General features: G+C 39.7%; 1 protein-coding gene across 4 annotated transcripts in view; it reads left to right on the forward strand.

Moving 5' to 3' along the window:
• Positions 1–3928, forward strand: part of slc8a1a (solute carrier family 8 member 1a) — a 51308-nt gene extending 47380 nt beyond the window's left edge. For all 4 annotated transcript variants that reach the window (XM_064965333.1, XM_064965335.1, XM_064965332.1 and 1 more), the window contains 2 exons: positions 887–1159; positions 1496–3928. In XM_064965333.1, coding sequence (XP_064821405.1) covers positions 887–1159; positions 1496–1872 — 650 coding nt within the window. In that variant the 3' untranslated portion in view covers positions 1873–3928. The remainder of the gene's footprint in view (positions 1–886; positions 1160–1495) is intronic.
• The last annotated feature ends 12173 nt before the right edge of the window (positions 3929–16101 follow it).

A 16101-nucleotide genomic window follows, 5' to 3' on the forward strand; every position in this document is an offset into this window, starting at 1 on the left:
ATCAGGCTTTCCTACTACTTCCTTAAACTGCATATTGTGTGCTCGTACCACATACTGTTTAGAAAAAAACCTAATTCAGTAACAACATATATCAGCATACTAGGCTCTTGAGAATGCATCATCTAATGAGCAATCACGTTTATTCCCGCCATTCATTCTTTTTGGTACAGCACGTCCCCTAAGCTGATTATCAGCTGAAGATTATCTTCCTCAAAAGTGTACAGTGAATTCTACTAGCTGACAAGCTGAAATTAGTATGACATCCTGCCATTTAAAGCATACAAACATTTTGAAATTTTACATACTATAAAACACACACGACCCCACGCATGCATAGAAACAAGCATTGAAACAGGTATTGAAATGCAGGCCTATGTCTTGAGACATACTCATGGACACGACATGTATTGTATTAGCAAAAATACACACAAATACAGACACACACTCACACACATATACACACAAAAACGTGACCATTCCCTGCTCCCATGCAGAGAAACGCATTCAGATGGATTTTGCCCATCAGCTATTTTAAGCCACGCTGTCAGTCACCCTAATGAACTCTCCCATGGCTTCAATGAGTAGAGATGTGGCTCACTGTCCCGACTTGATGTGATAAGAGGCTTCATTATTTGTGTGGAAATTGGAGAGTGGAGAGAGTGGGGATAACGGCTAAGCCTACTAGGAATGTATGAACGTCTGTGTTTTAATTTAGAATGGACTAGTGGTGGCTAGTTTCTCCTGGTCCACTCACAGTTTAAGACTTGTTTACTTACATTGCAGAGAAACTTAACATTGTAGCAGAGGTTTTAAACATGTTAAATGTTGAAATTCAACTACGAAGCTGGGGTTACAACACATCTGTCCTCCCCTCGAAATGTCTCAGGCGATGATGATGAGGACGAGTGCGGCGAGGAGAAGCTGCCCTCCTGCTTTGATTACGTCATGCACTTTCTCACCGTCTTCTGGAAGCTCCTGTTTGCCTTTGTGCCGCCCACCGACTACTGGAATGGCTGGGCCTGCTTCGTGGTCTCCATCAGTATGATTGGCCTGCTCACCGCCTTCATTGGAGACCTGGCTTCCCACTTTGGCTGTACCGTGGGCCTCAAGGACTCCGTGACCGCCGTAGTGTTTGTGGCGCTCGGGACGTCTGTGCCAGGTGTGTTCCATACATGCCACAATACACACAGACATGTATACACACATGTTGGGTCTTATTAGGACTCTGTCACCAATCTAGTGTTTGCGGCATTGGGACGCCAGGTTAGTAACATACACCATCTAACTCTACACTCTCATGACAGGGTTTTATCACAATTAGGCATTGTCACTCCTAAAAGCAGTGCTTTGTATGAAGTGTTCTTGAGTAGTACACTATGTCATATCTCTTGTCATGCATGGACATCTAATTTTGGATTCATGCCACCCTACCACCATTCACAATTCTTCTTTTTCTTCCTTTCCCTTTCTCTTTATCTCTCTCTCACTCCCCCAGACACGTTTGCCAGCAAGGTAGCTGCAATCCAGGACCAGTACGCCGACGCCTCCATCGGCAACGTTACGGGCAGCAATGCCGTCAACGTCTTCTTGGGGATCGGCGTGGCCTGGTCCATCGCCGCCATCTACCACAATTCCAAGGGAAACGACTTCCGGGTGGATCCGGGCACCCTGGCCTTCTCCGTCACCCTATTCACCATCTTCGCCTTTGTCGCCGTGGCCGTGCTGATGTACCGGCGCCGGCCTGAGATTGGGGGCGAGCTGGGTGGGCCCCGGGGCCCCAAAATCGCAACCACCTGTCTCTTCTTCAGCCTGTGGCTCATGTACATCGTATTCTCCTCCCTGGAAGCTTATTGCCACATCAAGGGCTTCTAACTTCTCTATAAAGGATCTGAAAGCAAGATTCAAAAAGCAATATTTAAAAGATCTTTGAAAGCTTTAGCTTCTAGAGTCTTCAAAAGCTTCAGAAAGATCTTTGAAAGCTTCTTAGTCTTTGAAAGCTTCTATGAGGTCTTTATAAAGCTATTCAAAAGTATTTGAAAGCTTCTAAAATGAAATTGAAAGATTGAAAAAAATAATTATCGCTTTCATCCAAGACCTCTGAACTATGTACGATTAAATCCAAGGTTTTTGGAGGCATTGACGCGTCACATCCAAGGTCTCCTATGCCATTGACTACCACGTCCCGTTGTCCTAAATCTAACATCCATGACATCCAATGCTTAAGTCATCTACTGCCACATCCAAGACATGTGAAGAATACTACTACAACAAAGGCCTCTAAACCAACACCAGCAGGATGGTGGCCCCAAAAAATTCAAACGTGAAAACGGAGGGATTATGTTTCTGTTTTTTTAACTCTTCATTTAGTGTTTGTCCTCTAGCTCCTTCAATCCTGTTGTTGCAGCTTTATTTTAAATGGAAGCTCTCTGTTGACTTTCATTGGATCAAGACTCCTAAGGCTGTGTATCCAAAAAATGTAATTTCAGATGAAGCAAAAAACTTGTGCTTGTTTGGTTATACAGAACTTCAAAGCTATGCCTAAAAGCGCTGCTGGCTGGCGTCCACAATTTCTATTCAGTGCCCCCCCCCCCCCCCAAAAAATACACTAGACAAATATGTCATAATATTCCTGTAACACAGAAACGTGAGTGGTTGTTTAAATGCGAAGGGCATATGGATGATAAATACATAGTTACTGAGGTAAATACCTAAATGAGACTATAATGTTATGTCTACACAGTACTGTTGCAGTCATGACTGCATCTCCAATACTTCAGACACTAAAGAAACCTTTCCTTACTAGAATAATGTCTTGATATAAAATGTCACTAATGCACATGTTATATATTTTTAGAAATTCCCCATGAAACATTTATCAGCGACAATACTATTACACTAGACAAGTCAATAAATTATGAATTAGAGGTGAAATAAGCACTATGGCTTTGTGAAATGCATTTACTGTATATCCTATAATGTCTTCTATGATCTTTCTTTTAATTGTGTTAAACATATTTCATTCAGTCGGCTTTGTCTGCTAACAGACCATTTTTACAATGAAGAGATTGTGAGAATGTTATACAGTGGAGACAAGTGTAAAAGATGAGAATATCACAGAATAATACACCGAGATGTTTTGTCAAAAGGGGATCTGAATTTTCACTAAAATACATTTAACACAATTTACAAATTAAATATCATTGTAAAACATAAACTAAACAGTGGAAATTGAAATCAAGTTTTCTCAACAGAAAATATATAATTGGAAGGAATGAGCCTAGATATCTTTCAGTGAAAGCTTTTTGAAAATGTTTTTAGGAAAATGAATCAACCTTTTCTAGCGTGGTTGGTTGAGTTGAAGCTCTTTTGATATTCTTATCAGACCTCTTATGACAAGGATTATATCCTAAGACAAGGATACAGTATGGATCTTCCATATTTGGGTGAATAGGACTTCCATTGTAGTAAGACGATAAAATCCAGGAAATGTATAATATGCCTTGGATGGGCAACTTCCTTGGATAGGCCTGCGGACCAATATATAAAAATAAATAAATAAATTCTTAGGAGCTTTGTTGGAGTCTCAATTTACAGTTGAGAGTTAGAGTAATAGAATACACAAGGTGCAATTTCGAAATTTGTGCAACAAATTGGTAGAATTCCATGAAATTAGCTGTAAAACTGCAAATATTTCTCTCCGCCCCATGGCAAAATTAGTAGCACTGCATTAAATTAGTAGTAAAATAAAAAAATATTCTCTCCACCCTGTTGCAAAATGTGTAAAATTGCAGCAAACTTGCTTTAAAACGGCAAAATTTCTCTACACCCCATGGCAAAATGTGTAGAATTGCAGGAAATTAACTTAAAAACTTCAAATGTTTCTCTTCACTGTCACGAGGGGTTCGCTAAGTTGTGTTCGCGGGGGGGGGGGGGGTATTGATGTGGGTACGCAGACCCACGAGCTACTGCAGTCCCTCATGTAGAGGTCCATTGCTCATCCCTGTAGTAAGCTACCAAGATCTCCAAGACAGAGACTACCAATCCCTTTATATATTTGATGTCCCTAGCATCTTTCATTTTGTCTGTTAACTACTGCAGGTGACAGAGAAAACAACCAAAGCTCTACAGTTGTGCTTCTTTCATAGAAAAGTCATCAAGAATTTCTTGTGTGTCAAGTTTAGTCATACATTGTTGTTGATTCCTTGTCCAGGTGTGCGGCGATGTTCACTTTAGCGCCGTGGTGAGCATAGTGTTCTAGTGTTGTCTATACCTCGTGTTGTCTATGTCTGAATAATCCTCAATGTTGGATTATCAATGTGCTACTTGTAAACTATATGCATGAGTGTAAACATAACTGTATATAATAAGCCCAGAGTTATCATTAACATTAGGGGACACATTTTGATAATGAGTAGTAATGGATTTGGGTTCATTAAGTTTGTTTTTGTTGTGTTTGCTCCTGGAACAATGTCATCTGAAAGACTACACTCTTTAAAGTAATGTGAACAAATCATTTTCTTATTTGTATGAAAGGCAATATCTCATACTCTTGTGTTGATGATAGTTATTCGTACTGTCCAAAACGACATTGTTCTGCTTGAGTTTGCTGATGTCAAGTTTGAGGAAAAGACGAAGCAGTACTTTGTCTGTGTTATCTTTTTTGTATATAGTGTACAGTGTTGTCAAAGTGAGGTAGTTGGCCTTAATGTTGAAAATATAAGATTCAAGCTATTTATTTTCCTACCCTTTGGGGTCACAAGAATAGCTAATGTTACCTTCCAGGGGAGCTGTGTTTGAATTGACTTTCACCCCTCTTTTCCTCTATAGTTCTGAATGAGTCTGGGTGGTTCTCAAGGTCCTTGAAGAGGCATTTATATCCTTTCTTGCAATGGAAGTTGTCTTGTCATCATTCAGGGGCCAAAACGGATACTACATACCTACTACAGAGTGAATTCAGCCAAACCTAAAAAAAGAAGTATCACTTTATCAGTATTGTGTGAATGCATGTAACTTCTTGCACAGTTCTGACTGGTTTAAACAAAACAAAAGGAATCGAGCCCAATTTTGTTCTCTCACATTAAGCACATTGATTCACTAGCCATATTATAGCATCTGTTTATTTCACCTTTCTCATTGTTCCTATTAATGATATCACACACATTGACAATATTTGATAGATTCACTCTTCCTCAGCTTGTCACAAGCCTAGGCCCACCTCTAGACTCGTTGTTTTATGTATTAACATTGGTCATGTATGCTGTATAGCCTGGTCCCCCCTTCTGTAACTGTGCTGTAGCCAACTTTCTATTCTATCCTTGTCAAGCTACACATACACTATATATACATATGGAAACCCCTTCAAATTAGTGGATTCAGGTATTTCAGCAAACACCAGTTCCTGACAGGTGTATTAAATCGATCACAAAGCCATAGACAAACATTGGCAGTAGAATGGCCTTACTGAAGAGCTCAGTGACTTTCAACATGGCACCGTCATAGGATGCCGAGTCAGTTAATCAAATTTCTGTCCTGCAAGCGCTGCCCCGCTCAATTGTACGTGCTGTTATTGTGAAGTGGAAACATGTAGGTGCAACAATGGCTCAGCCGCGAAGTGGTAGGCCACACAAGCTCACAGAACGGGACCACCAAGTGCTGAAGTGCGCAGCGCGTGAAAATCGTCTGTCCTCGGTTGCAACACTCACTATCGAGTTCCAAACTGCCTCTGGAGGCAGCGTCAAGATCTTCATGAGATTGGTTTCCATGGCCGAGCAGTCGCACACAAGCTTAAGATCACCACGGTCAATTTCAAGCGTCGGCTGGAGTGGTGTAAAGCTCATCGCCATTGGACTCTGGAGCAGTGGAAATGCGTTCTTTGGAGTGATGAATCACCCTTCACCATCTGGCAGTCTGATGGATGAATCTGGGTTTGGCAGATGCCAGGAGAACACTATCTGCCCCAATGCATAGTGCCAACTGTAAAGTTTGGTGGAGGAGGAATAATGGTCTAGGACTGTTTTCGTGATTCGGGCTAGGCCCCTTAGTTCCAGTGAAGGGAAATGTTGACACTACAGCATACAATGACATTCTAGAAAATTCTGTCCTTTCCACTTTGTGGCAACAGTTTGGCAAGGAACTTTCCTGTTTCCCATGACAATGCCCACGTGCACAAAGCGAGGTCCATATAGAAATATTTTGTCGAGATTGGTGTGGAAGAACTTGTCTGGCATGCACAGAGCCCTGACCTCAACCCCATCAAACCTTTGGGATGAATTGAAACGCCGACTGCGAACCAGGCCTAATTGCCCAACATCAGTGCCCAACCTCACTAATGCTCTTGTGGCTGAATGGAAGCAAGTCACCGCAGCAATGTTCCAACATCTAGTGTAAAGCCTTCCCAGCAGAATGGAGGCTGTTATAGCAGCAAAGGGGGGACCAACTCTATTTTAATACCCATGATTTTGGAATGAGATGTTCGACAAGCAGGTGTCCACATACCTTTGGTCATGAAGTGTACATCTTGTATGACAAGGAATGAACACAGAGAGGAGTTGGTAAAAGCGTAAACAGACTGGACGATCAGGCTAGGTAATAAGAGCACCATATTTCTCTCAGAATGCTTGTTCTAGGTTTCATTGAGTGTTTTATTTTATTTGTCAGTGTTTTTGTTTTAAATGTATTTGTTTGCTGTTAAAATGTATTTGAATGTCATGATTTTTCTTTCATTGTGCACGCAAAACAGGAGGGACGTACATAATCTGTAATGTGTGCCAAGGCTGAATTAGTTCTGTCGCAGAAAATAAAAGTTTTGAAACCTAGCTTTATTCAGAGAAATCAGTAGAGTTGTTATTGGTATGTACATGATTGTGTATGACGTTAGGAGTTGAGTATTTGGTCAATAGATGTTTCTGATAAACAGAAAGTTGGCTCCCCCTTCTGGTACATTTAGCTGATACTGTATTGACAAAACCTTAAGATACATATTACTGTATTCTCTTACAGGATTTTGACTTTTTGCCCTTCAAAACTGTTTAGATTTTTACCATTTTGAAAAAATGACAAAATATTAATCTGATTGTATAAAATGTCCTTGAAACGTCTCTGTGTGTGCAGGTCAATCAGAAGAGATTCATGAAACGGCAATCTGCAGTTAACACAATAACAAAGCGGTCACCCTTTAGTCGGGGCTATGGATGCAAGGACTGACCATCACTGAGATCAAAATGATAGTTTTAACCATGTTTTGAAGCTATACAGTGTTTGTTTACGATTACATTGTTAACAAATAAGTAAGTAAAACAAACTTAGCTTTTGGGTCCTGATAGGGTTAAAGGACATTTTATACAATCAGATTAATATTTTGACATTTTTTCAAAATTGTAAATATCTAAACATTTTTGAAGTGCAAAAAGTCAAAATCCTGTAAAGGAATACAGTAATATGTATCTTAGACCAGGGGAGAACGACTGCCCCCTCGCATTGAGGATTTCAAGTTGAAAGCCGACTGAGGTACTGCAGGCTGCCATTAGCAACTAAATTGTCCTTATAACTTCTTCTGTGTGCAATTTCAAAAGAATCAGTAGAAGGACATACACCTAGTGTATTAGAACCAATTATTGGTACCATGATTGTGTTCAATGTTTTTTTTATATATCCATGAATATTGTCCACATAGATCGCCGTTTCCTCATTCACTATAATGGGGGATTGTGTTTTCTGGAAACAATACCTGCCGTGCTTCGGTCGGCCTTCAACATGAAATCCTCAATGCTAGGGGGCAGTCATTCTCCCCTGACTCAATGGAGAGGAGGCAGCACTGAGCTTGCCTGCAACGTCACTTTCTAGAGAAGCGCTCAAACCGCACATGCAATGTTTCTTAATTAAAACTCCTTCATGTAGCAAGATGGTGACACGCTGAAATGACACTTCTTGATCTTTAAATGTGCCATTGAGCATTCTCATAGGAAACAATGGGGTGACGTCATCGATGGCTTCGTTGTTTAGTCTGTGGGTTAAACAGTTGATCTATGCACATGAGGCATTTATAGGTTATATTCTTCAAGAGTCAATGGCTTTAAATTATTAATGTGATAGTCCACAAATGGAAGTAGCAGTTGCAGATTGGCCAGCTGATGGAAAGGGTGGGAAACAGAGGCCGGGAGTGAATCCAGCCAGAGAGGAAGAGGTTTTACTCAGCCCAAAATCTCTCCATGAAGATAAAGCCCACGAAGAGAGGTCAATTAGAATGTCAAATTTGGTCAACAAAAAATGTAATTGCTAATTTTCTAAGTTTACATTTACATTTAAGTCATTTAGCAGACGCTCTTATCCAGAGCGACTTACAAGTTAAGTTTTACCTTTATTTAACCAGGCAAGTCAGTTAAGAACACATTCTTATTCTTCAATGACGGCCTGGGAACAGTGGGTTAACTGCCTGTTCAGGGGCAGAACGACAGATTTGTACCTTGTCGGCTCGGGGGTTTGAACTCACAACCTTCCGGTTACTAGTCCAACGCTCTAACCACTAGGCTACCCTGCCGCCCAGTGAGGCTTATTTGATCGAAAAGGAGTTTCGTAATGGTTAGGTTGTTAGGAATGCACTGATATGGATGCAAATGGCATTTCGGCAACTTTGAAAAAACAACAACTTGATATTGGAGGTGTGCCTGTTGTCATAAAGATAGATAGAGGACGTATCATGGATATAACCTGTTTTAGCATGTACACTGCAATGGAGAACTTCCACGATTTTAAAGTAGCCAACTGGGTGGGGATTCTTATGAGTTGGGACAATTGACTACTTTAAAATGGAGCCTTAATGGCGCTGCCCATGCTTTCACAGACGCTATGATGGCACAGATACAAATATGAGTCCTCAATCTCTATGGCCTGTTGTTCACACGCATATCTGCCCTCTCATTGGCTAGAATGGTCCCACCTGATCTCGCCTTCTCCCGCCTGCCTTCCATCTTTAAGGACATCTATTTGCATTGTTAGAGCGATCACACGACTATCTTGTCAATATGATACACATTCTTTGATCCAACCGGAGAAAAACTTTCCCCTCTCATTGAAGCCATGGAAGTTCACGGCCAACTGCAGTACTGTTAGCAGAAAACAGGATCCCCCATTATAGTAAATAGAAAAATGGCAATCTTTCTGTAAATATTTTTTTCATGGTAACAATAATTGTTTCAAATAAACCAGGTGTATGTCCTTCAACCGAGTATTTTAAAATCACACACAGAATAAGTTATAAAGCTAATATAAACCCATTTGGCCTTCAATTTGAGTTACTCAATGAAAAAATAAATATATATATTATTTTTACATAATTGAAGGCCTCCCGGGTGGCGCACCCAGGCTCTGTTGTAACGGGCAGTGACCGGGAGGTCCGTGGGGCGAAGCACAATTGCTGGGGCGAAGCACAATTGCCATAGCGTTGTCCGGGTTAGGGAGGGTTTGGCCGGTAGGGATATCCTTGTCTCATCGCGCACCAGCGATTCCTGTGGTGGGTTGGCGCAGTGCGCGCTAACCAAGGTTGCCAGGTGCACGGTGTTTCCTCCGACACATTGGTGCGGCTGGCTTCCGGGTTGGATGCGTGCTGTGTTAAGAAGCAGTGCGGCTTGGTTGGGTTGTGTATCGGAGGACGCATGACTTTCAACTTTCAACTCTCCCGAGCCCGTAAGGGAGTTGTAGCGATGAGACAAGATAGTAGCTACTAACAATTGGATACCATGAAATTGGGGAGAAAAAAGGGGTAAAATTTAAAAATAAAAAATATATATAATTGATGGTCCATGGACTAAGGAGTAACGTGGACTAAGGAGTTCCCGAACAGGAACGTAGGACAGGGGACTGACAAGCACAGGTGTGGAGGATAGAGGCCCAGGTCCTGAAATTCCACAAGCTCCACAAAGCCCATCCTCCCCTTGGACATCAGAATCACCTGTCTCCAGTATAATCCTGCTGCACCAAACCAGTCAGATCAAAGAGGTACTCCAAACCTATCAGCTCCCCTAAAGAAAAAAACTGCAGAAATATATGAGAATAGACCGGACTGAGAAAGGAATAATTCTATAATAACATTTCACAAAGAGAAATGTGTTGCTGTTTGTTTTAAATATAAAAGCTGCATTAGATTATTAATTACATTAAAATGATATTGCCATTACCAGTGTATTTGCGTGTAACGGTGTAAGGAACCATATGTTCCAACTGATGACCTTCCTACTGCACAAAATGTGGGCAATATAGCTGTACCTGCCAGAGCTTCCTGGGCATCCAGAGCAGCAGAGAACGGGAAAAGTACCTCTCCATCTCTACTGAGCTGCAGATGGTGGTGGTGGGCGGTCACACCACATTTTGTCAACCCTGGCAACGTCCATCCCTGGAATCCCATTCCCCGACCACCTGAACAATGCCTTGGACACCCACTTATGGTCCACATCAGGCAAAATGCATTGCTCTCCCTTGGGAAGACATGTGTCTCTCCATGAAATCAAAAGACAACAACATCCCCACACGAGAAATAATGTATTGATGATAAATTCCTCAAAGAACAGGTCATCATATCACATGAGACATACTGTGTAGGCCTAGTATATAATTTAAAATGCAAGTCATCACTATAAATACTTCAAATAAAGGCTGGAAGGGCTGAAAAGTGGAACTTCATTTAATTAGATCAAGAGACGATCCTTTGTTTTACTTATCTACTACCTCCATAAACTAAATATCATAATTAATGAAAATAATATATTCCAGATTAGTTTCACAATAGTGGGTTTAAAACCTCTTGCGTTGAGCAATCCGTATCCGGGAGCGTAATCATAGCCTCAAGCTCATTAGCATAACGCAACGTTATCTAATCATGAAAATCGAAAATGAAATGAAATAATTATATTGGCTCACAAGCTTAGCCTTTTGTTAACAACACTGTCATCTCAGATTTTCAAAATATGCTTTTCAACCATAGCTACACAAGCATTTGTGTAAGAGTATTGATAGCTAGCATTAAGCCTAGCATTCAGCAGGCAACATTTTCACAAAAACAAGAAAAGCATTCAAATAAAATCATTTACCTTTGAAGAACTTCGGATGTTTTCAATGAGGAGACTCAGTTTGATAGCAAATGTTCAGTTTTTCCAAAAATATTATTTGTGTAGGAGAAATCTCTCCGTTTTGTTCATCACGTTTGGCTAAGAAAACCCCCCGAAAATTCAGTCATAACAACGCCAAACTTTTTCCCAAATTAACTCCATAATATCGACAGAAACATGGCAAACGTTGTTTAGAATCAATCCTCAGGTGTTTTTCACATATCTATTCAATGATAAATCATTCGTGGCAGTTGCCTTTCTCCTCTGAACCAAATGGAAAAGTGGACACAGCTGGAGATTGCTCAATAATTTTGACGGAGGACACCAAGCGGACACCTGGTAAATGTAGTCTCTTATGGTCAATCTTCCAATGATATGCCTACAAATACGTCACAATGCTGCAGACACCTTGGGGAAACGACAGAAAGTGTAGACTCATTCCTGGCTCCTTCACAGCCATATAATGAGACATTGGAACACAGCGCATTCAAAATCTGGGGCATTTCCTGTATGAAATTTCATCTTGGTTTCGCCTGGAGCATTAGTTCTGTGGCACTCACAGACAATATCTTTGCAGTTTTGGAAACGGCAGAGTGTTATCTTTCCAAAGCTGTCAATTATATGCATAGGCGAGCATCTTTTCGTGACAAAATATCTTGTTTAAAACGGGAACGTTTTTTTATCCAAAAATTAAAAGAGCGCCCCCTATATCGAAGAAGTTTTAACAGACTATTTTGATGGTCAGTGTCGTGTGGAAAGACGGACCAAGGCACAGCGTGATTAAAGTTCCACACCTTTTAATAAAGCGAAACTTCCAAACAAAGCAATAAACGAACAACGAACAACGAAACGTGATATCAGTGGTGCTACATGCACATACACAAAACAATATCCCACAAAACAGGTCAATTACTTTCAGTGATGTTTTAATGTTTCATATTTTTTAATTATTAGCCATTTAACCCACTTTAGCAGTCATTGTTGAACAAAGTGCTCATTCTACTAGCAGTAAGTGGTGGTAGAGCTGCAAGCATTTTATGATGCTACATTTGCCTCTGACATTAAGGGTGATGTGTGTGAATTAGCTCTGGTGGGAATGGTTAATGACATCTTTGAACGTCAATTTGCACGAGAGTTTTGATATACGTTCATCATGATCCACAACACCTCATAGCACAGCAACCTCGAAATACTAATATAAAAATATCATTTTATTTCTTCAAACATGCATGCAATATTGTGTAAAAACATAATACATTGAATTACCCACACAAATCTCTAAAAACGAAGCCACATGTCAAGTTGATGCAAGAATTTACCATTCTATAGTTGAGAAAAAATATTAGGAAATTAGAATAAATTAAAACTTCTTAAGGATCGGTGTCCCGCCATCAGGACAACTTCCAGTGAAACTGGAGGGCGCGTAATTCAAATAAATTTGAATAGTTATTCTAGCGATTAAACATTTAGGTACATAAGTGTCTGAAACCTTAAATTCTTGTTAATCTAACTGCACTGTGCGATTTACAGTAGCTATTACAGCAAAAACATGCCATGCGATCATATCTATTATGTTATATTCTCCTACATTATTTTAACATTTCTACAAACGTCAAAGTGTTTTCTTTCCAATGGTACCAATTATATGCATATTCTGGCTTCAGGACCTGAGCTACAGGCAGTTTACTTTGGGCACGTCATTCAGGCGGAAATGGAGAAAAAAGGGGTCTATCCCTAAACACAATTTTCCTTGTAGTTGTTTTTTACACGCAAATAATTGTTTAGATTTTGCAGTATATTAAATAGAATTTACATTTTCGAATTTCTTGCATTTTGAACACAAAAATTGGGTAAGGTATTAAAATATTGAAGTTAAATCAGAAACTTGCATACTTATGTGAAAATCATCATATTTACCAAGCCCCTGAATATTTTTCTGGATTGTTTGGACTTTACCAACAACTTTTCAAAAATAAATAATTCAGCAGAAATAACATACTGTTTCACTGTCTTCACACTTCTTGACTTTTTCCACGTTTTGTTGTGTTACAAAGTGGGATTAAAATGGAATAACTTTTCATTTTTGTGTCAAGGATCTACACAAAATACTCTGTAATGTCAAACTGGAAAAACAATTCTAACATTTGCAACAAATGAATGAGAACTAAAACATTAATATATCTTGATCAGATAAGTATTCAAACCCCTGAGTCAATACATGCTAGAATCACCTTTGGCAGCGATTACAGCTGTGACTCTTTCAGAGTAAGTCTCTAAGAGCATTCCACACCTAGATTTGCCCATTATTATTTTTTAATTCTTCAAGCTCTGTCAAGATGGTTGTTGATTATTGCTAGACAGCCATTTTCATGTCTTGCCGATTTAAATCAAAACTGTAACTAGGCGACTCAGGAACATTCATTGTCATGTTAGTAAGCAACTCCAGTATATATTTGGCCTTGTGTTTTAGGTTATTGTCCTGCTGAATGGTGAATTTGTCTCCCAGTGTCTGTTGGAAAGCAAATTGGACCAGGTTTTGCCTGTGCTTAGCTCTATTCCGTTTCTTTTTATCATAAAAACTCCCTAATCTTTTCCGATGACAAGCATACCCATAACATGATGCAGCCACCACCATGCTGGAAAATATAAAGAGTGGTAATCAGTAATGTGTGTTGGATTTGCCCCAAACATAACACTTTGTATTCAGGATTTTAAAAAGTATATTTATTTGCCACATTTTTTCTAGTTTTACTTTAGTGCCTTACTTCAAACATCATGCATGTTTCGGAATATTTTTATTCTGTACAGGCTTCCTTCCTTTCACTCTGTCGATTAGGTTATTTTTGTGGAGTAACTACAATGTTGTTGATCCATCCTCAGTTTTCTACTATCACAGTCATTAAACTCTGTAACTGTTTTAAAGTCACCCTTGGACACATGGTGAAATCCCTGAGCAGTTTTGTATCTCTCTGGCAACTGAGTTAGGTAGTACATTTGTAGTGACTGGGGGTATTGATACACCATCCAAAGTGTTATTAATAACTTCACCTTGCTCAAAGGGATATTAAATGTCTGAATGTTTTATTTATACCCATCTACTAATAGGTGCTTCTTTGTGAGGCATTGGAAAACCTCCCTGCCCTGATCTTTATGGTTGAATCTGTGTTTGAAATTCACTACTCAACCGAGGAACATTACAGATAATTGTATGTGTGGGGTACAGAGCTGAGGTAGTCTTTCAAAAATCACATTGAACACTATTATAACACACAGAGTGAGTCCATGAAATGTGTTATGTGACTGACTTGTTAAACACATTTTTACTCCTGAACTTTAGACTTGCCACAACAAGAGATTTGAACAAAAATATAAATGCAACATGTAAGTGTTTGTCCCATGTTTCATGAGCTGAAATAAAAGATCCCAGAAAGTTTCAATATGCTTAAAAAGCTTATTTCTCTCAAACGTTGTGCACAAATGTATTTACATCTGTGTTGTGATGTTGCTATCGTTAATGTGATGACATGCTATTTATCTAATAACTAAGTATGTTTATTATTATGTGATTCAATGAATCATGTAACAATTAACTCAGTAACCTGGGGTACCATCGGAAAAGTTTGTTTAATGAGTTACCGTTCCCGGATTAACTCAAGAATATCAGAATCTTGATATCATAGCAGTCAATCATTTCCTCGTGTCAGTCTCATTCTGAACGTCGGATAATCCTTTAAATCTGCCCAAACCCGGGTCTCACAAATCATTCCGTACCACACAAGTTGACAACAGGTCCCTAGCGCAATAACACAATATGACACACGTTACACAAGATGGAGAATTAAAGACAGAGAGGGAGAGAGAAAGGCAACATTTGTAAACTATGCTTAGTTTAGCCATAACATCTTGCCCCGAACTCCCGCTCTTATGAGTAAGAATTGTAATCCATGTCTTTACGTGTTGAAGGTTTCCGTTGGGTATCACTGCTGGATATCTCCGTTGAATATCTTTAGATGGTCTGGTCTTTTTTGTTATCTGGTGTAAGTCTCTGACTGTCCACAAGATGTCACAATATCCTTTCTCTTAGTTGACTGTTTCCTTGCACTCGTTCTGTAAGAGTGGTCTTCTCAGGATGGCTAATCAGCCGTGTAGATTATCCCAGCGTGGGAATGAGAGCAGTGTAGACAAACGATGAGTTGAAGAGAATAAACGGGTAGTCCTGCTTGAATTCACCTTCTTAGATACAGTACTCAATCGTAGCATTGATTGTTGAGAGTTTTTTTGTCCTCTTCAAGCTTGTGTTGCGATTCGGGGTCGTGACTACTCGTGGACCTCGGCTGCAGAGGGTGGTCCTCTAGTCTGATATGTAAATTCTTAACTCACATGTTTTATACCCTAGGGTAGAAAGGGGGAATTATCCATCTTTATGACATGCTCTCTACGTTCCATGTGGCGTACCTATTTACGAGGAAAGGTATCACAATTTACTATGATCTCATTAGACAACTAAAACCACAGCCTCATTGTTACAAAAACATATTTTCTACTTTCGTGATGTTGTATTGATTAATGTGCTGCTCGTCGAATGATTAACAGTTTATAATTGCGTGATTAAATGAATCAGGTCATTTTTATCTCATTAACCTGGGGCACCATGGGAAAGTTTTAGCTTTACTGAGTTTCTTTTTCCCAAATTAACTCAAAGAATATCAGAATATCGATTTTACAACAGTCACCAATTAATCAATTTCCTCTACAGTCTCATTCTGAATGTTGCATAATCCGGGAATCTGCACAAACCCAAGTCTCACCAAATAAGTCCATACCACACCAATTGAGTTGATTATTTATTTGCTAACAAGCTAAAATTACAAAACAATAAACGTGGCAAAAATGAGACAGTCCTAACTGGTGCTGAAAACACAAAGACAGGAAACAATCACCCACAAACCCCAACACAAAACAAGCTACCTAAATATGGTTCCCAATCAGAGACAATGACTAA

This window comes from Oncorhynchus masou, chromosome 5 (assembly GCF_036934945.1).
Source record: "Oncorhynchus masou masou isolate Uvic2021 chromosome 5, UVic_Omas_1.1, whole genome shotgun sequence".
Taxonomy (NCBI): Eukaryota; Metazoa; Chordata; class Actinopteri; order Salmoniformes; family Salmonidae; genus Oncorhynchus; species Oncorhynchus masou.